This window comes from Lolium rigidum, chromosome 3, assembly GCF_022539505.1.
Source record: "Lolium rigidum isolate FL_2022 chromosome 3, APGP_CSIRO_Lrig_0.1, whole genome shotgun sequence".
Taxonomy (NCBI): Eukaryota; Viridiplantae; Streptophyta; class Magnoliopsida; order Poales; family Poaceae; genus Lolium; species Lolium rigidum.
In genome coordinates this window covers 67,269,466-67,292,349 of record NC_061510.1, presented here as the reverse complement: position 1 = coordinate 67,292,349, position 22,884 = coordinate 67,269,466, and the positions used below count along the sequence as shown (strand labels likewise).

General features: G+C 49.6%; 1 protein-coding gene across 1 annotated transcript; it reads right to left on the bottom strand.

Moving 5' to 3' along the window:
- Positions 1-19,365: 19,365 nt before the first annotated feature.
- LOC124694960 lies at positions 19,366-20,430 on the bottom strand. The gene has a single exon (XM_047227880.1). The coding sequence runs from the start codon at positions 20,428-20,430 to the stop codon at positions 19,366-19,368; it is 1,065 nt and encodes a 354-aa protein (XP_047083836.1).
- Positions 20,431-22,884: the final 2,454 nt, after the last annotated feature.

Sequence of the window (22,884 nt, the reverse complement as noted above, 5' to 3'; positions counted from 1 at the left end):
CATGGCCTGAAGTAGATGTAACCACCTCGGATGGGGCAAATATTTGGCACACTTGTGAATGGTGGGATTGCCCACCCTTCCTAACCATGGTTTTCTAGGTTGGTTGTCTGTTTCATGGTGATCCCATGGTGGGGAGACGCCGAAACAAGGGTTTTAGGGTCAACATGGGTCTAACATGGCCTCGAAGTAGATGTAACCACCTCGGATGGGGCAAATATTTGGCACACTTGTGAATGGTGGGATGGCCCACCCTTCCTAACCATGGTTTTCTAGGTTGGTTGTCTGTTTCATGGTGATCCCATGGTGGGGAGACGCCGAAACAAGGGTTTTAGGGTCAACATGGGTCTAACATGGCCTGAAGTAGATGTAACCACCTCGGATGGGGCAAATATTTGGCACACTTGTGAATGGTGGGATTGCCCACCCTTCCTAACCATGTTTTTCTAGGTTGGTTGTCTGTTTCATGGTGATCCCATGGTGGGGAGACGCCGAAACAAGGGTTTTAGGGTCAACATGGGTCTAACATGACCTGAAGTAGATGTAACCACCTCGGATGGGGCAAATATTTGGCACACTTGTGAATGGTGGGATTTCCCACCCTTCCTAACCTTGGTTTTCTAGGTTGGTTTTCTGTTTCATGGTGATCCCATAGTGGGAAGACGCCGAAACAAGGGTTTTAGGGTCAACATGGGTCTAACATGGCCCGAAGTAGATGTAACCACCTCGGATGGGGCAAATATTTGGCACACTTGTGAATGGTGGGATTTCCCACCCTTCCTAACCATGGTTTTCTAGGTTGGTTGTCCTGTTTCATGGTGATCCCATGGTGGGGAGACGCCAAACCAAGGGTTTTAGGGTCAACATGGGTCTAACATGACCCGAAGTAGATGTAACCACCTCGGATGGGGCAAATATTTGGCACACTTGTGAATGGTGGAATTGCCCACCCTTCCTAAACATGTTTTTCTAGGTTGGTTGTCCTGTTTCATGCTGATCCCATGGTGGGGAGACGCCGAAACAAGGGTTTTAGGGTCAACATGGGTCTAACATGGCCTGAAGTAGATGTAACCACCTTGGATGGGGAAAATATTTGGCACACTTGTGAATGGTGGGATTTCCCACCCTTCCTAACCATGGTTTTCTAGGTTGGTTGTCTGTTTCATGGTGATCCCATGGTGGGGAGACGCCGAAACAAGGGTTTTAGGGTCAACATGGGTCTAACATGGCCTGAAGTAGATGTAGCCACCTCGGATGGGGCAAATATTTGGCACACTTGTGAATGGTGGGATTTCCCACCCTTCCTAACCATGGTTTTCTAGGTTGGTTGTCTGTTTCATGGTGATCCCATGGTGGGGAGACGCCGAAACAAGGGTTTTAGGGTCAACATGGGTCTAACATGGCCTGAAGTAGATGTAACCACCTCGGATGGGGCAAATTTGGCACACTTGTGAATGGTGGGATTGCCCACCCTTACTAACCATGGTTTTCTAGGTTGGTTGTATGTTTCATGGTGATCCCATGGTGGGGAGACGCCGAAACAAGGGTTTTAGGGTCAACATGGGTCTAACATGACCGGAAGTAGATGTAACCACCTCGGATGGGGCAAATATTTGGCACACTTGTGAATGGTGGGATGGCCCACCCTTCCTAACCATGGTTTTCTAGGTTGGTTGTCTATTTCATGGTGATCCCATGGTGGGGAGACGCCGAAACAAGGGTTTTAGGGTCAACATGGGTCTAACATGGCCTGAAGTAGATGTAACCACCTCGGATGGGGCAAATATTTGGCACACTTGTGAATGGTGGGATTTCCCACCCTTCCTAACCATGGTTTTCTAGGTTGGTTGTCTGTTTCATGGTGATCCCATGGTGGGGAGACGCCGAAACAAGGGTTTTAGGGTCAACATGGGTCTAACATGACCTGAAGTAGATGTAACCACCTCGGATGGGCCAAATATTTGGCACACTTGTGAATGGTGGGATGGCCCACCCTTCCTAACCATGTTTTTCTAGGTTGGTTGTCTGTTTCATGGTGATCCCATGGTGGGGAGACGCCGAAACAAGGGTTTTAGGGTCAACATGGGTCTAACATGGTCTGAAGTAGATGTAACCACCTCGGATGGGGCAAATATTTGGCACACTTGTGAATGGTGGGATTGCCCACCCTTCCTAACCATGGTTTTCTAGGTTGGTTGTCTGTTTCATGGTGATCCCATGGTGGGGAGACGCCGAAACAAGGGTTTTAGGGTCAACATGGGTCTAACATGGCCTGAAGTAGATGTAACCACCTCGGATGGGGCAAATATTTGGCACACTTGTGAATGGTGGGATTTCCCACCCTTCCTAACCATGGTTTTCTAGGTTGGTTTTCTGTTTCATGGTGATCCCATAGTGGGAAGACGCTGAAACAAGGGTTTTAGGGTCAACATGGGTCTAACATGGCCTGAAGTAGATGTAACCACCTCGTATGGGGCAAATATTTGGCACACTTGTGAATGGTGGGATTGCCCACCCTTCCTAACCATGGTTTTCTAGGTTGGTTGTCTGTTTCATGGTGATCCCATGGTGGGGAGACGCCAAACCAAGGGTTTTAGGGTCAACATGGGTGTAACATGGCCTGAAGTAGATGTAACCACCTCGGATGGGGCAAATATTTGGCACACTTGTGAATGGTGGGATTGCCCACCCTTCCTAACCATGGTTTTCTAGGTTGGTTGTCTGTTTCATGGTGATCCCATGGTGGGGATACGCCGAAACAAGGGTTTTAGGGTCAAAATGGGTCTAACATGGCCTGAAGTAGATGTAACCACCTCGGATGGGGCAAATATTTGGCACACTTGTGAATGGTGGGATTTCCCACCCTTAATAACCATGGTTTTCTAGGTTGGTTGTCTGTTTCATGGTGATCCCATGGTGGGGAGACGCCGAAACAAGGGTTTTAGGGTCAACATGGGTCTAACATGGCCTGAAGTAGATGTAACCACCTCGGATGGGGCAAATAATTGGCACACTTGTGAATGGTGGGATTGCCCACCCTTCCTAACCATAGTTTTCTAGGTTGGTTGTCTGTTTCATGGTGATCCCATGGTGGGGAGACGCCGAAACAAGGGTTTTAGGGTCAACATGGGTCTAACATGGCCTGAAGTAGATGTAACCACCCCGGATGGGGCAAATATTTGGCACACTTGTGAATGGTGGGATTTCCCACCCTTCCTAACCATGGTTTTCTAGGTTGGTTGTCTGTTTTATGGTGATCCCATGGTGGGGAGACGCCGAAACAAGGGTTTTAGGGTCAACATGGGTCTAACATGGCCTGAAGTAGATGTAACCACCTCGGATGGGGCAAATATTTGGCACACTTGTGAATGGTGGAATTTCCCACCCTTCCTAACCATGATTTTCTAGGTTGGTTTTCTGTTTCATGGTGATCCCATAGTGGGAAGACGCCGAAACAAGGGTTTTAGGGTCAACATGGGTCTAACATGGCCTGAAGTAGATGTAACCACCTCGGATGGGGCAAATATTTGGCACACTTGTGAATGGTGGGATTGCCCACCCTTCCTAACCATGGTTTTCTAGGTTGGTTGTCTGTTTCATGGTGATCCCATGGTGGGGAGACGCCAAACCAAGGGTTTTAGGGTCAACATGGGTCTAACATGACCTGAAGTAGATGTAACCACCTCGGATGGGGAAAATATTTGGCACACTTGTGAATGGTGGGATTGCCCACCCTTCCTAACCATGGTTTTCTAGGTTGGTTGTCTGTTTCATGGTGATCCCATGGTGGGGAGACGCCGAAACAAGGGTTTTAGGGTCAACATGGGTCTAACATGGCCTGAAGTAGATGTAACCACCTCGGTTGGGGAAAATATTTGGCACACTTGTGAATGGTGGGATTGCCCACCCTTACTAACCATGGTTTTCTAGGTTGGTTGTCTGTTTCATGGTGATCCCATGGTGGGGAGACGCCGAAACAAGGGTTTTAGGGTCAACATGGGTCTAACATGGCCTCGAAGTAGATGTAACCACCTCGGATGGGGCAAATATTTGGCACACTTGTGAATGGTGGGATTGCCCACCCTTCCTAACCATGGTTTTCTAGGTTGGTTGTCTGTTTCATGGTGATCCCATGGTGGGGAGACGCCGAAACAAGGGTTTTAGGGTCAACATGGGTCTAACATGGCCGGAAGTAGATGTAACCACCTCGGATGGGGCAAATATTTGGCACACTTGTGAATGGTGGGATTTCCCACCCTTCCTAACCATGGTTTTCTAGGTTGGTTGTCTGTTTCATGGTGATCCCATGGTGGGGAGACGCCGAAACAAGGGTTTTAGGGTCAACATGGGTCTAACATGACCTGAAGTAGATGTAACCACCTCGGATGGGGCAAATATTTGGCACACTTGTGAATGGTGGGATGGCCCACCCTTCATAACCATGGTTTTCTAGGTTGGTTGTCTGTTTCATGGTGATCCCATGGTGGGGAGACGCCGAAACAAGGGTTTTAGGGTCAACATGGGTCTAACATGACCTGAAGTAGATGTAACCACCTCGGATGGGGCAAATATTTGGCACACTTGTGAATGGTGGGATGGCCCACCCTTCCTAACCATGGTTTTCTAGGTTGGTTGTCTGTTTCATGGTGATCCCATGGTGGGGAGACGCCGAAACAAGGGTTTTAGGGTCAACATGGGTCTAACATGGCCTGAAGTAGATGTAACCACCTCGGATGGGGCAAATATTTGGCACACTTGTGAATGGTGGGATTGCCCACCCTTCCTAACCATGGTTTTCTAGGTTGGTTGTCTGTTTCATGGTGATCCCATGGTGGGGAGACGCCGAAACAAGGGTGTTTTAGGGTCAACATGGGTCTAACATGACCTGAAGTAGATGTAACCACCTCGGATGGGGCAAATATTTGGCACACTTGTGAATGGTGGGATGGCCCACCCTTCCTAACCATGGTTTTCTAGGTTGGTTGTCTCGTTTCATGGTGATCCCATGGTGGGGAGACGCCGAAACAAGGGTTTTAGGGTCAACATGGGTCTAACATGGCCTGAAGTAGATGTAACCACCTCGGATGGGGCAAATATTTGGCACACTTGTGAATGGTGGGATTGCCCACCCTTCCTAACCATGGTTTTCTAGGTTGGTTGTCCTGTTTCATGGTGATCCCATGGTGGGGAGACGCCGAAACAAGGGTTTTAGGGTCAACATGGGTCTAACATGACCTGAAGTAGATGTAACCACCTCGGATGGGGCAAATATTTGGCACACTTGTGAATGGTGGGATTGCCCACCCTTCCTAACCATGGTTTTCTAGGTTGGTTGTCTGTTTCATGGTGATCCCATGGTGGGGAGACGCCGAAACAAGGGTTTTAGGGTCAACATGGGTCTAACATGGCCTGAAGTAGATGTAACCACCTCGGATGGGGAAAATATTTGGCACACTTTTGAATGGTGGGATTGCCCACCCTTCCTAACCATGGTTTTATAGGTTGGTTTTCTGTTTCATGGTGATCCCATAGTGGGGAGACGCCGAAACAAGGATTTTAGGGATACAATTTGAATTCAATAATTAGTGAAGTTTCAAATTTAAATTTTAACTATTCAGTAACTAATTAAAATGTTAAGATTAATTTTCTTTATCATATTCTCATCAATTAAAATATTAGTGGTAATTCCTAAACCCTAATTTGCAAATTACCATTTACCATTTTATTTAAATAAAATAAAGCAAGAAAATACTAAAAGTTAATGTTATTTTGGTAATTCAAAACTTGTATGTTTAAACATATTTAATTCTCAAGTAAATTAGTTAAATCTTAATAACACTTATAAAACCCTAGTTTCTAATTAAACCCTAACTAGTAATTAGTTTAATTCTTAAACCTCTAAAAAAAATTAATAGCATGTTAAAATTATTAATAACTTTATTTCAAGTACTTAATCACATTAATTCTAGTACCAAGTATTACTTTAGGAATTGGATCATAAGTTATAAACTGGATTCCATTATTTTATGGTGATCATTTTTATAGTTTATAATTTATTACATAAAATAATGCGCCGGACAGTCCGGCTGGGTATGTGCCAGCATGTCCGGGCGTGTAAAATGGGCCGGCCCGCGCGGACTATTGGTTTGTGGCCCAGTCCAGACACCGTCGCGGGGGCCGGACTTGATGTCCTACGGTGCCGGCCTGTCCGGTCCCTGTCTGACGGGCCAGCCCACTACATCAACGCCAACTCGATCTTCCCCATCTCTCGTCTCCATATTCCACGAAGAGGGGGCGCGGCCGCTGAACCCTAACAACCGCCGGTGTCCTCCATCCTCCAACCTCCTCCCACCCATTCCATTCACCCCCGGCCGTTTCTCTCCGCCGAAATCGAAGATCCACTCCCGATCTACTTCTCCACCAATCATTTTGCATCCTGCCCGAGTCAAGACCGGCGGCTCGGGGAGTAGGACATGGCAAGGACGAAGAATGTTGGCCCCAGAGGTATGGTCCCTGAGTTTTTCATCTCCCATCCTCCAACCTCCAAGTATGCTCATCTCGCTATTTCACACATGATTCCTTTTGCTTCCTCTGGTACATGGGTCCTGTTGTCAAACCTAAAATACAGAACATAAAAATTGGTATTGAAGTCAATGAAACAACAAATTGTTCTTGCTAGCAGCAACATCATGGTTGTACTTGAAAAAAATAGAGTAGAAAGTTACGGTTTAACCATCTCAAATTCAGCATGGAAATGGAATACCAAGTATGAACCGAACCAGATCAACCAATGAGCCAGTGCAAATTGTTGGTTAAATCCAACTGAGTCTTATTCCAGTGAAATGGAGTACTTACTAAACATTGAATGCTAGTATAGATATTTTCTTAGTTCTACACGTAGAAAAGAGGTTACCATATACGTACATTGCATACCCTTGAATAAGTCTAGCTCCGCCCATGCTTGTTAGGGTACATAGAGTAGCGCATATAACTTAAAACCATCCGACCGGCCTGGCCGGGCGATTATTGTGGCCTGTCCGGCGCCTTGGCCGGACAAACAAGCTCGATTGCCGGCCAGTCCGGCGACTTGTCCGGCCTGTTCCAGGGGCTTCAATCTACCATGGCCGGCCTGTCCGGGCGGATCTTGCGTCCTGTCCGGCGCTTTGGCCGGACAAACAAGCTCGATTGCCGGCCTGTCCGGCGACATGTCCGGCATGTTCCAGAGGCTTAAATCTACCATGGCCGGCCTGTCCGGGCGGCTCTTCCGGCCTGTCCGGCTCCTTGTCCGGACAAACAAACTTAACTCTTTTACTATGAACTATACTATATGATGTATCATCTTTACTGCCTTACATTTAGACTTTTGTTGAAATGTAGGTTCTTGTTGTGGTGACAACTCGGATAGTGAAGAAAGAGCTCGACCCCGCAAGCGTCCGGTTATTGGTGATGAAGGACAAAGTGGAAGTGGTACAATTGACGAAGATGTTGAGGTTGAGAGTTCGGAAGAGGATGAGGATGTCAGTAAGGACGTGGATGACGGTGGAAGTGAGGAAGAGGAAGAGGAAGAGCAAGAGGATGAGGATGAGGATGTGGATGAGGATCCGGTTCATCTTGAGGCAGTTCAGAAACGTCGGTATTCCAGCCGCAACACAACAACTAAGAAGCCGGCTGGTTCTCGTGCTCGTGCTCCTGTTCAGTCTCGTGCTCCTGCTCCTGCTCCTGCTCGTGAATTGCCCATGCGTACTGGCCTAGTCATGGAGAAAAGAAGGCCAAAACACCCCAAAAACTACAAGTTGCAAGACTACAAGAAAATGTCGAGGAAGGATTACATTCTTGCAAGGAAATCTGATTGTTTTGCGCAAAGAAAGAATGCTACTGATCCAAGGTTTTTGTCTCGTGTGCACCAAGATATCTATGAAAGCATAATTCTGAAGCATGCTATCCTTCCTCAGAAATCAGTCAACATGGAGTTCATTGATAGCAACAGAGTGCAAGCTTCCCAGGGTGTGTGGAGATAATTGATGCTATGGGGCTGCGTGGCATTTTGACTCTTTCTCGAGACTGGAGTGAAGAAGCTGTAATGCAATTCTATGCCACGTGTCGGTTTGTTCCGGATGATGACAGGTCACTTGTATGGAGTACCGAAGGGACACAGTTGAGTGTCACCTTCGAAGAGTTTGCCCGCCTACTCAATATTCATACGGATGAAAATCGCTATAAGATCCATGCCAGATCGGACACATGTGACTCAATGACCGGTGTTGCTCTTGCCCCTCTTCGTCGTGCGAATGCTGTTGTTACCGTAGACAATGCACAGAGCACATCTCTACTTGTGCCACCGTATCCTTTCATGCACAAGGTCATCAACATGGCGCTAGTTCCTAAGATTGGTGATAGGGAGAAGGTGAGGAACTTTGCCATAGACCTATTGGTTCGGATGCACACTAATGGTACCAAGAGGTTTGATTTGGCGGATTTTCTTTACGAACAAATCCGCCTTGCCTCTTATTTGCAAGATAGGACCTTCCCATATGCACCATACATCCAAGTGCTCATTGATGCGAAGTTTCAGCAGAAGATCTTCAAGGATTGCAAGCACAAAATGTGGACTCCTCAAACAGATGGCACTCGGTGAGACCGCCGCCGCCGCTCGACCCTCCAAGAAAAAGCAAGCTGGTCCTTCTCGTGATCGTTGTACCATGCCTTCCAAGTTTGAGAAATTCATGGCAAAGACTCAAAAATTGCTCTTTGGGATTTGCAAATCCAATGCCGACGAGATAGCCAAACTCAAATCAGTTGATCGTGTGAAAATCAACAAGTACAAAGCTCAAGTGCGTGAACTTGGTGGACAGGCTAGTGATGATGAAGTGGTTGCATCATCAAGCACCGCTTCTCCCAGGTATACATTTCCCACCAAACGCTATGCGGAGTACTTTAACAATGATTCAAGCGATGGAGATGGAGATGAGCCCGACGGAAATGAAGGCGAGGCCCGTCATAGTTGAAGCAAGTAGAATGATAGTTTCGGTATGTAATGACAAAGTTGCATGTCTCGCTCAATCTTTGATTATTATTGGCATGTGAAACTTGTTTATCCATTACCTATGTGTAAGACTATGTTTGATGGATCTCATGTGTAAGACTATGTGTGTTGGATTCCATGTGTAAGACTATGTGTGTTGGATTCCATGTGTAAGATTTTATATGTTGCATTCCGTTAGGTACTGTGTTGTAATGGAATGCTTGTGATACTTCCTGTATTTTCATATGTGAATTTCGTTGACAATAAGTTTGCTTGTTTACACTGACTCTGCCATCTGTAAATCTTCAGCCGGACAGGCCGGGCACTATGGCCGGACAGTCCGGTAAAGAAAAGTGCTTGTTCCTTACATAAGCCGGACAGGCCGGCCGCGTGGGACGGACAGGCCGGCAAATTGCCGAAGCTAGCCTCCTGACCAAGCCGGTCAAACAAGCTCGTTGCACGGCCAGTCCGGTGACATGTTCGGCCAGTTACTTAAAACCATATCCGCCGGTCTGGCCGGTCGATTCTCGCGGCCTGTCCGGCGCCCTGGACGGACATACAGTACAATTTGCCGGACAGGCCGGTGACTTGTCCGGGCAGTTCCTGTAGCCCCTGGAACTTAACACCACGCTACCCGGCGTGTCCGGCGGTTTCACCAGCCTGTCCGCAGACCAGGCCGGACTTGCACGAGGACATGCCGATCTGTCCGGGAAATCGCCGGACTGGCCCTCTCCGTTGACCGGACTGTCCGTTGTGGTATTTTATTTGACATTTCTTAGTTGTGGAAACACATATAAAGTAAAATTTATATAATAAATCACAATGAATGGAAGTACATGAAAATAAAAAATGGTATAGAATCACAAATGGTTTCGGTCAATTACAATTAAGGCGAAGTAAATACATAATCTTCAAGGTAAAGCGCTAATTTTGTAATTTCGCTAGTGAAGATGCACTTCTACTTGTTTTCTTTTTCCATATACCTGCATTACAAAAAGAAATTATTTAGTACTCATTTAACATAGAATTAATCGGCCTAGCTAAGAAAAATATGTAAGAAGACTTACTCCGGATGTTTTTTGCACAACTTTTTGTTCCGTTTGTTATGACCGATGACACCACAGGCGGTGCACCCCTGATTCCGGGTCTTACGCTCGTCGAACGCTAGTGGTCTACCATTTTTCGTCACGGGGTGATTTACCTCTTGTGCAGTTTTTGTGTTTTACTTAGGTGCTCCTCTCGTGGCAACCTTATTGGGATCACCAACCGGAACTGCATTGCCTTGAAAATCATATGCGTCTTCTTCAGCAGCGAAGGCTGTGTGACCATCATGTCCATTCTTTTTTGCATATTTTCTTGCTACTAAGCCCTTCATATATGCCATGAACTCATTATACATTGCTGGATCATCTACTGCCGCATCCATAGCTTCCGCCGATACTGTTTCCATGTCGTTGTATCTTTTTCGCTTCCCTGGCCCCGAGTAACCGTACGCGAAAAGATCGCTTATGCGCCGTGCTAGCAATCCATTTCTTGCCATTTTGGAGAATCGCCGAAGAACACAACAGTCCGGTATTTCGGACAATTTCAGGTGCTTCAATACATATAGGATATGCTTGCATGGAAGCCCCTTACGATTCATTCTTCGGCAGCTGCACTGTATTAACTCTTTCGGCTGATTAGGGCTATACTCCACGATAAACGAGTATCTGCCGCTATTCCTCCATTTGACCATAAACTGTTTAGAGCCCCCTGTTCCCACGTATTCCTCAAAAATCTCGAGGTCACCAAGCTTCTTCACATCCTGCTGCAAGATGTAGAAGTTGGCTGGACTGAAGGCATGGGCAAGAGCAACCTCTATCTCTTTGGATTCAGTAACTGCCACCGGTAAACTCTGGGAACAGATGCAGTCATCTTCGGCCTCGCTCTCACGGATGCGAACAATGGCATTCTCGTAATGCATTATCAAGTCAACTAGGGTCATACCATAATCCAGGTGAAGGTGAAGGCATGAGTTCAAACTCTCACTTCTCTGATTGCTTTTCATACCAAGGAAATATCCACCGGTCAGATACGCGGCAGCCCAAATTATCTTCTTATTGTACATCCTTTTGAGCCATTCTTGGGTACTATCTGTCTCCCACTTGCGACGAAACGCGCTCCATCTTTCCTCAAAAATGGCTTCTGAAGTGGCGTACTATAAGAATGGCCGAAATTCCTTTAGCGACTTATGACCACAAGGTGTCTCTTCATGTTTTTCTCTATGTGCCAAGTACATAGACGGTGCCACACGTCTGGAAGGACATTCTGAATAGCTAATATCATCGCGGCGTCCCCATCAGTAATAAGACCTTTGGGCTTCTTCGACACATTGCAGATCAAGAATGTCCGAAGCAACCAAGCATATGTATCTTCTGTCTCGTCTGACACGAGAGCGCATGCAAACACCGTAGTCTTACGATGATTGTTCAGGCCTACAAAAGGAATAAATGGCATAGCATACCGGTTCATCTTGTACGTGCTATCAAACACCACCACGTCGCCAAAATCCTGATAGTCCTGCCGTGACTGAGAATCACACCAGAACATGCTTTTCAACCGTCCTTCATCATCTACTTGGTAATCAAAAAAAAATTCAGGATCACTCTTCTTCCTCGCGGCCATAATACCAAGTGCTGTGGCAGCATCACCCTTCGCAATAAGCTTCCTCTTCTCCCTGCAACATAGGTTGTACAGATCTCGCCTTACGAAGCCTACACCACCGTAGCCATGTCTTCCGAGAAAGTGTTTCATAATCATGTACTTTCTCATCCCACTTGCTCCCAAAGATAGTATCTCAGCTCTCTGGTACGGCTTAATCTTTCTGTGCGATCGAAGAAATGGTACTTCGTCCGGTCTAGCTGGTTTATGTCTGTTATTGCCGTAAAAACTTTTGACAACCCATACTCCTCTCGATAGGTCACGCTTCACGGTGAGATTGGCATTGCAGTTGCAACGAGTCTCGGGTCGTAGCCTACGACTGCGGCCTTCCTGCGTTAAAAGCTTTTCCTGACGTTTCCCTGCCCTGGAACAGACATACCGCCTTAACCGTATTTCTCCCTTACCACGTTTCCCTCGCTTTGCCCTCTTCAAAATGTCCTTCCGGATGCTGAAGCCATGCTCTCTCGCATAGCTGTTGTACCAGACAAAAGCCGTCGGTTCGGAAGAAAATGTCATGTCCAGTATTTTACAGTGCTCTTCCATAGAGTGCATCTTATATTCATTACTCACAATATCTGGGTCTGCTTGACTGTGATGTTCACGCCCATTTTCAGCACCAGATATCACCTACACATGAAGGGAAAATAAGTCATAAAAGTTGTCGTTCCAACGGTAACATTGACGGTTTGCCATACTAAAACTATATACTTACTTCGCTCTTATTTTCAGAGCTTGATTCCTCGTGATGCAGTCCTACCTCCACGCTATATTCATCAAACCCAACCTCCATGTCTGAATACTCATCCTCCTCGTGACCACCGTATAGCACCTACACAGCCAAAAACAAAGAATGTAACATGTCACTTCATTGCTTCCATTCATTGGTAGCCATTAAAAAATAATCAACATATTTCACTCATGTTTTCTGAGGAGGCCGATGATGGAAGGTTCTCCCCAAAAGGAGGTATATTTTCATAGATCCTGGATTTGGAACTATTCTCCGAAATAGAATCATCATCGCCCGTATATCCGTCATCCCCGTCACTCCAAGTTGAGCTATAGTCCCCCATTTCTCCAAAAACTACACAAAACCCGCACGCAATACAGAACTAATGCAAAATTCTAAACAATAACGCAATGCAAATCACTATTTCATATTTAGTACACTTAATTAAACGCACACGGACAGCGGACAGTCTGGAAGAGAGACCCCGGCCTGTCCGCCGCATGCCGGACTGTCTGGTTCTTGTGTTCCGGACTGTCTTCCGTGTGCCGGACACGCTAAATGAGCCGCCGGACATGTCCGGAGGCAGAGATTCAAACTTACCTCCACGTCGTGTCCAGCGGAAGATCGGCTCGCCGGAGAGACGGAGCTCGACGCGACGGCGTGCAGCAGAGGCGTCTCGTCGAGCAGGCCCTGAGGATCGTGGAGATGGGAGTGCCGAGATCGTCGGGAAGATATACCCTGGTGGAGGAGGTCTATGGTGACGGAGTGCGGCGCCGACGGCGGCTCGTCGAGCTCCGGGGAGATGCCGGTGAAGAGGAGATCGTGGAGAAGCGACGGAGGAGCCCTGTGGCGGAGGAGTGCGGCAGTGAGGAGGTGATCGTGGCGTCCGAGATCGTGCGACGGGACGGCGGCTGCCGGCTCGTCGAGTTCGAACGTGGAGGAGAACGATCGATCACGATCATGGGAGGAAGGAGGAAGACGCATACGGTATAGATACGGTCATATACGAGTTCACATACGGGCGTCATACGGGCTTGGATATGGGTTTGGTGGGCTTTTGAGCCAAAACTAATTTTGGAGGGGGGGGGGGGGGGGTTTGTACTGGAGCACACGCCTTCGATTGTTTGGAAGACACATTGGCTTCATGGTCCATTGGATGAGAAGACAAAGTAGGAGGAACCAACTGTAGATGGCAGTATCTGTTCGACATGGCCGTGTTGTATGACGAAGGGATGCACACTGTCAGGACCAAACTGTTAAGGAAGAGCAAAGAAAGCAACCAGCAGATGGCAAAACCAAGAGTTGTAGAGAGAAGGAAACAAAAAACTAAAAAATATTCATGTTGCCTAGCTAACTGATGTTCTCCTGCAAAGTGACTCCACACTACTGTGAAATTCTAACGCATTGCTGAGTTGTTGAATTTTTCTAGTCCTAGTTTCCTCAGGTTTCACAATTTGGCAGCTCCATTGTAAAGGATTTGGACTTGTGAATCCATTGGCATGTTCGACTCGAGAACTGCATCACGCTTGCTGTTTTTTTTTCATTTTTTGCGGGTTGCATCATGAATGCTCAATCAGGAATTCAGGATACAGCAAAACTTGTAAATAAAAAAGACAGTGGACACGGACAGAAGTTCCATAACCTTGATCAGATGAGCTACGAAGAACAACAATTTTAGTTTGAACGAGCGAACTACATCTCTGTAAGTAACGACCATACAAGACAAATTAATATAGCACTGGTCAGTATCCTCGAATACAGCAGATTTAGCTAAGAATTCTACCAAAGACCGCATCTAATTGACAGCTCCAAACGAGAAGAATCCCTGAAGCGATGGAGCGTGAAGGCAGGCCGCCGCTACGGTGTTGTAGCTGCACCCCATGTAGAGCAGTGCTTCTTGGTCGTCGTGATCAGCCAAGAGGTTTCGCAGGTCCTCTGGAAGCTCCCAGCTAGCTGATAGCGCAGGCTGGTGTGTGTCGACCTGTTGGATGTTGTTCTTCTCAGCCTCGACCGGGGGTGTTTGCTCCTCTGATTCCCAGTCATCATCATCCCAAGGCTTTAGCAGCAGGTGCAGCTCTGATTCACTGTCAATTGAATCCCAGTCGAAGTCCTCATCTTCCACGGCCACGGGGAGAGTTTGCTCCTTTTGTTGCTGTGGCCCGAGAAGCTCTTCCATGGTGCACGAGAACCGTCCCGTGTCGCCGTCAGCTTCAGGCGCGTGATGGGGCACCTCCGTGGACGTAGCCGGCGATGAAACGGGCGCGGTAGACGTGAACCACACCGGACAATCCTCGAACTCCATCTCCACGGGTGCTGGGACGGGAGAGGGCGTCCACATCTTGCGTACGTGCGCGCTCGCGGCAGGCTCCGCGACAGGGGCTGCCATCCTCATCTTCTTGGAGCAGGGCGGACCGGCGGCCGCGGCAGCAGGCGCTGCCCTCTTGTGTGATTGCTGCGCAGGTGCAGGCTGTGCTGGCTCTTGACGATGAAGCTTGTACGCATCGGATTCTTGGCGGGCGGCGGCGGGCGCGTGCTGAGCGAGATGGATCTTGCAGAGCACCATCTCCCCGTCGGCGACGACGGCCTCCGGACGCAGGCAGCGGTACTCCTTCATGACCCAGCCGGTGGTGGTCTTCCCTTTCTTGAACGACAGGTGCTTGGCCTCGCCGACCTTGGCCCCCTCGTGGTAGACGTCCTCGGTGGTCTGGATGGTCCATGTGCCGGCCCCGGCGCGGCGGACGACCCGGGCGTCGTTCCCGCTCTTGCGCCTGCAGGTCGTGAAGAAGAAGCGGTCGCCGGTGCTGGTGGCGTTAGGCACGGGCGCGAACCGGGCGGCGAGGTCCCTGGGCTCGCAGGCGTAGACGTCGGCGTGGCGGATGAGGCCGTCGGCGCCGTGCGGCAGCGGCGTGCCGGCGAGGAGGCGCGGCAGGAAGTAGGTCACGGCCTCCTCCTTGGTAGGCTTGAACTGGTGGTGCATGTAGAAGTCGTCGAGCTGCCCGTCCATCTCCATGGATATGGATCGGACGCGGAGCTGCTCTGCGTCTAGGTTGAAAGGAAGTGGAGGAGTTTGGATGGCGGGAGGAAGAAACCTAGGTTGGGCTGCGGGAGAGGGAGTGGTGCCGGATGGGGAGTGGGATTCAGCTACTTATAATCGAAATCACGCGTACTAGAAAGGAAACTAGGAAATACTGCCAGAGAGCCCAGAGGGTTGGGTTTCCATTTTCGAATCGGTTTCCAATTCAATACGGTTGGTTTCCATGTTTTGTGTCCCAGTTGTTTCCATGTTTTGAATCCGAGACGTGCTTCTCTTCTGGTGGCTAACTTGCCAGCAAAGTTTCGATCTACTTTAGCCTTGCAGGCGTGTGGACGAGTCAGAATCAAAGTGCAGTTTGTAATTAAATCCTTTGTCAACTTTAATTAACAAGTTCAGTTAGACTCCTCGGATGATCTATTCACATTTTTTAAAACAAGTGCTTACAAGCTTCCTCTCAAAGTAGCTAATCGAATGGATAGGTTCTCTGAATCTCGTTGTATTGTTAATCTGTTCTTCGGTTAGAGCTCCCAACCCTAGCCTACCGCACCCCTCCTCCCAACCCTCCCGCCGCCGCCGGGGCAAAGATCTCGGGGCGTGGCGGCGGCGGGGGCCTCCCCTCGTGGCGCGTCGGGAACGGCCAATGGAGCCTCTCACGCGGCGGCGGCCCTTCCGCCTCCCGGGGCGGCGGCGGCCCTCCCGGGGACGATCCAGCTGCGGGCTGTGGCCTCCCCGCCTCCCATCGGCGGCATGCCGGCGGTGGTGGCTGGTGGAGGCGGACAACGCCTTTCCCTCCGCCTCTCGCCGGTGAGGGTTGATGATCTTGGGCTTCTCCCGCGGTACGAGGACGCCCGGGGCAGCAGCCTTGGGTTCGACGGTGGAGGTGACCCTCTTCGTCGCCGGAGAGGATCGGCCTGCGGTTGGTGGTGGTGGATCTATTGATCTATCACCGCGTTCCGGCGGTGAGATGGAGGAGCTTGGAAGCCGGCGATGGTGTCGCCGGTGGAGGGTTGGAGTGGACAGCCCAGGGTGGTCGCCGACGTGGGGGTCCGACCTAAATAAAGGCGGCGGTCCTAGGGCCTCTCTTGCGTGAAGAGGAGGACCTACCGGAGGCCTGGACTCGTGATCTGGCCGGAGTGTTGAGTTTCGGAAGGCTCCGCCGGTGAATGTAACAGTGCTTTTGCCTGGAGTTTGCTGGATCGGTGGTATTCGGTCGTGCGCACCCATGCTTTTATTCCGACCGATTGGTTCTGGAGGGAGCGGCGCGAAGCTCTTTTTCTGTGTTGACATCGTGACTATGGATCCATGATGAAAGTAGGAAGAAGAGAATTTCATGAAGGCCGGAGGGGAGGACTAGCTAAGGGAGGTTCAAGTCTCCGCGCTGTTGAGGGACTTGTTTGGTGTTCCGGGCTTCACAGCAGCGGTATAAAAGTGGGGGCGACGACACAGGTGAAGTACAGAGTCCTACATTTCAGGGTGAAAACCCAAGGTCTGGCCTTAACTGGTTGTGTCTGGCAATGACCTTGTTGGAGGCATTGTTTTGAGAGCGGGGACTATCTTCAGGGTGAAAACCTAAGATCTTTGATCGGGCGACGACGGTGTTAGAGCACTGTTCCCTTCTTGGAGGCGTCGTTTTTGGAGAGTCTGTTTTTCAGGTGTTATCTTGGCGGTGGATGTATTGTTGTTGTTAGGCCCGAGATACTGTAGCGGGATTTTTGTTTCTTAGTTTTCTTTTCGTTTTTTGGCTGTGTGCATCCGTAGTGCCATTAGGGTGGTGCGTTGTTGCAGAGGCTGGGTGTAATTGGTATCTTTTGATATTAATATATTCCCTTTATCGAAAAAATCTCCCCGCGCGTCACCCCAATAGCAATTTGGATGTCCGGTGAGATTTTTGGGCCACACCGGCGCATGCCGGCTAGTTACAGAGCTCAATACAATCGCCGGCAACCCCATGCCGGTCCCTTCGCACGGGGTGCCGAACGAGCGTGCCGATGCCTCCCGCCACGTCGGATTACGCGTGTGAGTTCGTCCTAGCAGCGAGAGTAACCGCTAGTCACGATTCGATGCCCGCATGGAGGAGGCCGGTCATCATCTTCAATGGGCGCGACGGTTCCGGTGGCGATGGCGAAACGACGGGACGCCGCCCACCAGTTCCACGCGGCGATGACACAACGCGCCTCCGCCCGCCATAAACCGCATGTTCCTCCCCGTGTCCTCCGATTCCACCACTCCCCTCCTCCATCAAACCCTAGCCGCCGCTGACATCTCCTGTTCGCCTCGATGGCGCACAATCACGAGTCCGGCGGTAGCGGCACCGGCATTAGTGAAGACAGGTCGCACAACCTAAACCTCGATGAGGCGGAGGTGTTACCGAACCCGCCTTCTCGCGCTACCGGAGTACCGCCTCCCGCACGGGTGGCATTTGTCGAACGCCAGCTACGCCATCCCGCCGCTGCCGGCGGGGGCGGAGTTCCGCGCGCTCATCGACAAGCGATGAGCACAGATGACGCCGCAGCACCGCACCCAACCAAGGTGGTCGCCGTCAACCCGCGACTGGGTGGACGTGTTCCAGCGGCAATGCGAGGCGGAGATTGCAAGGTTTGCCGGTCCCAACTCTGGCCGGTTCAACCACATCGGCCGACGAGCCTGATGGCACGGGCGTGCCGTCGATGAGACGTCGCGTATGGCTACCTCCCGCGGCTGCCTCAGGAGCCTCCTCGCCAGCCGGTGTCCTACCCAGCGGCCCTATCCAGTGATCCCACGGCTCTGGGGTCGTCGCGCTCTGGCTACAGCTCCAGCGGCCAACAGCGATCGGCGTCGTACCCTACGCCGAGACGGAGTGGCGGAATCAGCATCCGCGATGGGGCTAGGTCATCGTCCTCGGCACCGGCGCCCCTCTGTCCGAAGAAGGAGACGGTGGTGACGGAGGAACCGCCCTCGCTGCCTTGCGGCCGCTTGTACCTCGAGCGCCGAACGCCGATGTCCTACTGTTCCAGCCGCCGTAGCCGGAGAAAAAGTGGTGGTGAATGGAGAAGATAAAGTAGGAGGAAACAGCTATAGATGGTAGTATCTACTCCCTCCGATCCAAACTTTGTAGTATTAAATCCGCGTCGATTAAAGGGAATTGGAGGGAGTATTCGACATGGCCGTGGTTTATAAACGAAGGACCGAACTGTTAAAAGAAGAACAAAGAAAGCACCAGCAGATGGTGAAATCAAGAGTTGCGGAGAGAAGGAAACAAAAGACTAAAGATTATTCATGTTGCCCTGATGTTCTCCTGCAACGTGTTTCCACGCTACTGGAAGTTGTAACTCATTGCTGAATTGTTGAATTTTTTTGTAGTCCTAGTTTCGTCAGGTTGCACAATTCGGCAGCTCCATTGTAAAGGGCTTGGACTTGTGAATCCGTTGGCATTGTTCAAATTGAGAACTGCGTCCGCATGCTGTTTTTTTATTTTAATTGTTTGCCGGATGCATCATGAATGCTCAATTAGGATCACAAAAAAAACACAGTGGACAGGGACAGAAATTTCAGAACATTGATAAGATCAGGTAAGAGAATAACATCAACAATTTAGTTTGAATGGGCGAACTACAGCTGTAAGTAACGACCATACAAGACGAGTTAATGTAGTAACATCGAACACATTACACTTTGCTAAGAATTCGGATATAATTAACAGCTCCAAACGAGAAGAATCCCTGAACACATTACACTTTGCAAAGAATTCGGATCTAATTGACAGCTCCAAACGAGAAGAACCCCTGAAGCGATGGAGCGTGAAGGCAGGCCGCCGCGACGGTGTTGTAGCTGCACCCCATGTAGAGCAGTGCTTCTTGGTCGTCGTGATCAGCCAAGAGGTTTCGCAGGTCCTCTGGAAGCTCCCAGCTAGCTGATGGCGCAGGCTGGTGTGTGTCGACCTGTTGGATATTGTTCTTCTCCGCCTCGACCGAGGGGAGTTTGCTTCTCTTGTGCCGCTGATTCCCAGTCATCATCATCCCAAGGCTTTAGCAGCAGGTGCAGCTCTGATTCACTGTCAAGTGAATCCCAGTCGAAGTCCTCATCTTCCACGGCCACGGGGAGAGTTTGCTCCTGTTGTTGCTGTAGCCCGAGAAGCTCTTCCATGGTGCAAGAAAACCGGCCCGTGTCGCCGTCAGCTTCAGGCGCGTGGGGCACCTCCGTGAACGCAGCCGGCAAGGAAACGGGTGCGGCGGAAGTGAACCACACCGGACAATCCTCGTACTCCATCTCCTCGGGTGCGTGCAGCTTCTGTGCGTGCGTGCTCGCGGCAGGCGTGACCGGGCACTCAGGTTCCGGGACGGGGGCTGCCATCCGCATCTTCTTGGAGCAGGGCGGATCGGCGGCCGCGGCAGCAGGCGCTGGCCTCTTGTGCGATTGGTGCGCGGGTGCAGGCTCTGCTGGTTCTTGACGAAGCAGCTTGTACGCGTCGGATTCTTGGCGGGCGGCGGCGGGCGCGTGCTGAGCGAGATGGATCTTGCAGAGCACCATCTCCCCGTCGGCGACGACGGCCTCCGGACGCAGGCAGCGGTACTCCTTCATGACCCAGCCGGTGGTGGTCTTCCCTTTCTTGAAGGACAGGTGCTTGGCCTCGCCGACCTTGGCTCCCTCGTGGTAGATGTCCTCGGTGGTCTGGATGGTCCAGGTGCCGGCCCCGGCGGCGCGCTTGATCCGGGCGTCGTTCCCGCTCTTGCGCCTGCAGGTCGTGAAGAAGAAGCGATTGCCGGTGCTGGCGGCGTTAGGCACGGGCGCGAACTGGGCGGCGAGGTCCCTGGGCTCGCAGGCGTAGACGTCGGCGTGGCGGATGAGGCCGTCGGCGCGGTGCGGCAGCGGCGTGCCGGCGAGGAGGCGCGGCAGGAAGTAGGTGACGGCCTCCTCCTTGGAAGGCTTGAAGTGGTGGTGCTTGTAGAAGTCCTGGAGCCCGTCCGTCTCCATGGATCGGACGTGGAGCTGGTCTGCGGAAGTAGAGGAGTTTGGATGGCGGGAGGGAGGGAGAGGGAGAAAGCTAGGTTGGATGGCGGGAGAGGGAGTGGTGCCGGATGGGGAGTGGGATTCAGCTACTTATAATCGAAATCACGCGTAAGGGTTTGGGTTTGGTTTTGGAATCGGTTTCCAATTCAATACGGTGGCTTTCCATGTTTTGTGCCTACACAAAATATGTCTACTGATGTTCCCAGTTGTTTCCATATGTTAATATGTCTACTGATGCTCCCAGTTGTTTCCATGTTTTGAATCCGAGCCGTGCTTCTCTTCTGGTGGCTGACTTGGCAGCAACGTTTCTATCTACTTTATTAGCCTTGCAGGCGCGTGGACGAGTCTGAATCAAAGTACACTTTGTAAATCTTGGTCAAATTTAATTAGCAAACTCAGTTAGACTTCTCGGATCATCTATTCACTTTCATTTTTGAACAACTGCTTACAAGCTTCCTCTGAAACTGAAAGTAGCTAATCGAATGGATGGATACTCACAAACAAACAAATGGACGGAATCTCGTTGTACTGTGAATCTGTTTTTCAGTTAGCGTTACCTGTCAGGCTTAGGCCTGTCATCCGCACACCTTGCTGAGGATATACCAGATGTCGTTAAAGTTCAGACATACATGCACCACAGACGGTCTGACATCCTGTTAATAGCAGTTTGCACCACGTAAACTTGACACTTCACAAAAACAACAACGATACTTCTCCAGCCTGAGCCGGAGGTAGTACTTATTTCGACATAACATTAGGCATATTCACTACCTAATAGGCTTCAGTTTCTTATCCAAAATACTGGCTGTCCAGACCGACCTACACACATAAAACTACTCGCTGTCTGGAAGTAGCAGTTCCACCGATACCACCGATACCCACTACTATGGCAGCGCCATGGGCGGCCAAGTCTGCAGGAACAAGGGTACAATGCAGATCACAACTTCCTTTGCTTTCATTGATCAATCGGTGTTCTAATGGTGGTTCTTTTTTTAGATAAAAGGGATCACCCCGATTTCATTAAACGAAACGATGATACTACAAAGTATCATCTTTTTACACACCACAACGTAACAGCCACATAGCAACTACAGTTTTGACCAATTCCTGATCAGGACACCGAGGTTTTTACAGTACAACAAAAGCAAACTGTTGGCAAAAATGAGATGAAAAGAGAAGTTGAGATTCAACAGCCAGCCAACCCCTCTCTCCCCAGATCATCCCTAGCACCAGTCGCAGTGCTTTTGTTGCTGCTATTTTCCTTCATTTTATTCTTTTACATCGGCAGCCTTGGCGTCCACAACACCTAGCTTCATCTTGCTCCAAACACCTCCTTCGCAACCTTCTCCAACACATTTGCACAGAATTCCAACTGGTCCTTAACGTCCTCCTTCACCTTCTGACGACTGAAGATTCCTCACCATAGCTTTGTTTTTTGCTCTGTCCATGATTGACACATCACTCTTTGGCGCCAGTCTGAATCTGTTTCCATTAGCTTCCCCTATCTCTTCCAGTATGCCAATCCCTTTGTGCTTCTTTTTTCCATGATTAGGTGACTTTCCATCTTGAACATTGTTGATTTTTGTGTTCATGCTTAGTGAAGAGTCAGATTCTCCATTTCTATCCCCTTCATCTCTAGACAGATCAACTCTGCCATTTGTTTCAAGATCCTCAATTTGATTTTCCATATCTAGGTCAGGTCCTTTTTCATTGTCTCCAGTTTCCTCCACAAAGTCATTCTTCCCCTTTTCTTTCTCCCTCTCAGCTTGCTCAGTTAGCTATGTCCTTGTTTGTGTCTTGTTTGTCTCATGTGAAGGAGCTACTACTTTCTTTCTTGTCAAGGCAATTGCATCCAGATCATTTTGCCTTCTTATTTCTTCTTCCCTTTCTTCCAATGCTTTCCTGGTTTGCTCACTTGCTTGAATGTGGCTTCCTCTATCAATTTCACTTTCTTCATTTCTCTGTCTCTTCTCCCCTCTGTCTCCCATTTCCTCTGACGGGGTATCATCCATCTCATCAAATTCTTGAATATATTCATCTTCTGGCCTTAGCCATCCTTCCTCCACAACCTGCTCCAGTTGAAAATAAATATAGTAAATCCTCAACTTCTTTGTTGTCAGCTTAGCCATGGCAGGGATGTTTTTGTGATTAACCACCCCAACCAGGATTCTGATGCTTCCATTCTTCCTAAAAGTTTCCATGTCCACTTCAATCACCTGCCCAAGGGTAGATCCCACCTCACAGATCCCCTGATAGTTCTTTAGAGTTTTTGGAATCCTCTTAGCCCTTACCCAAACTGTGTCAAGCTTTCCTGCTGCCAACTTTTCATCTAACCATTGCTTCACATTGATTTTGATGTGTGCACCTCTTAATGTGACCCAGTCATATATTGACACCTTGATGGCGTGTAATACACAC

Bases quoted from the DNA above. Each gene is read 5' to 3' on its own strand.
- LOC124694960 (XM_047227880.1), bottom strand. From the start codon at position 20,430: ATGGAGACGGACGGGCTCCAGGACTTCTACAAGCACCACCACTTCAAG.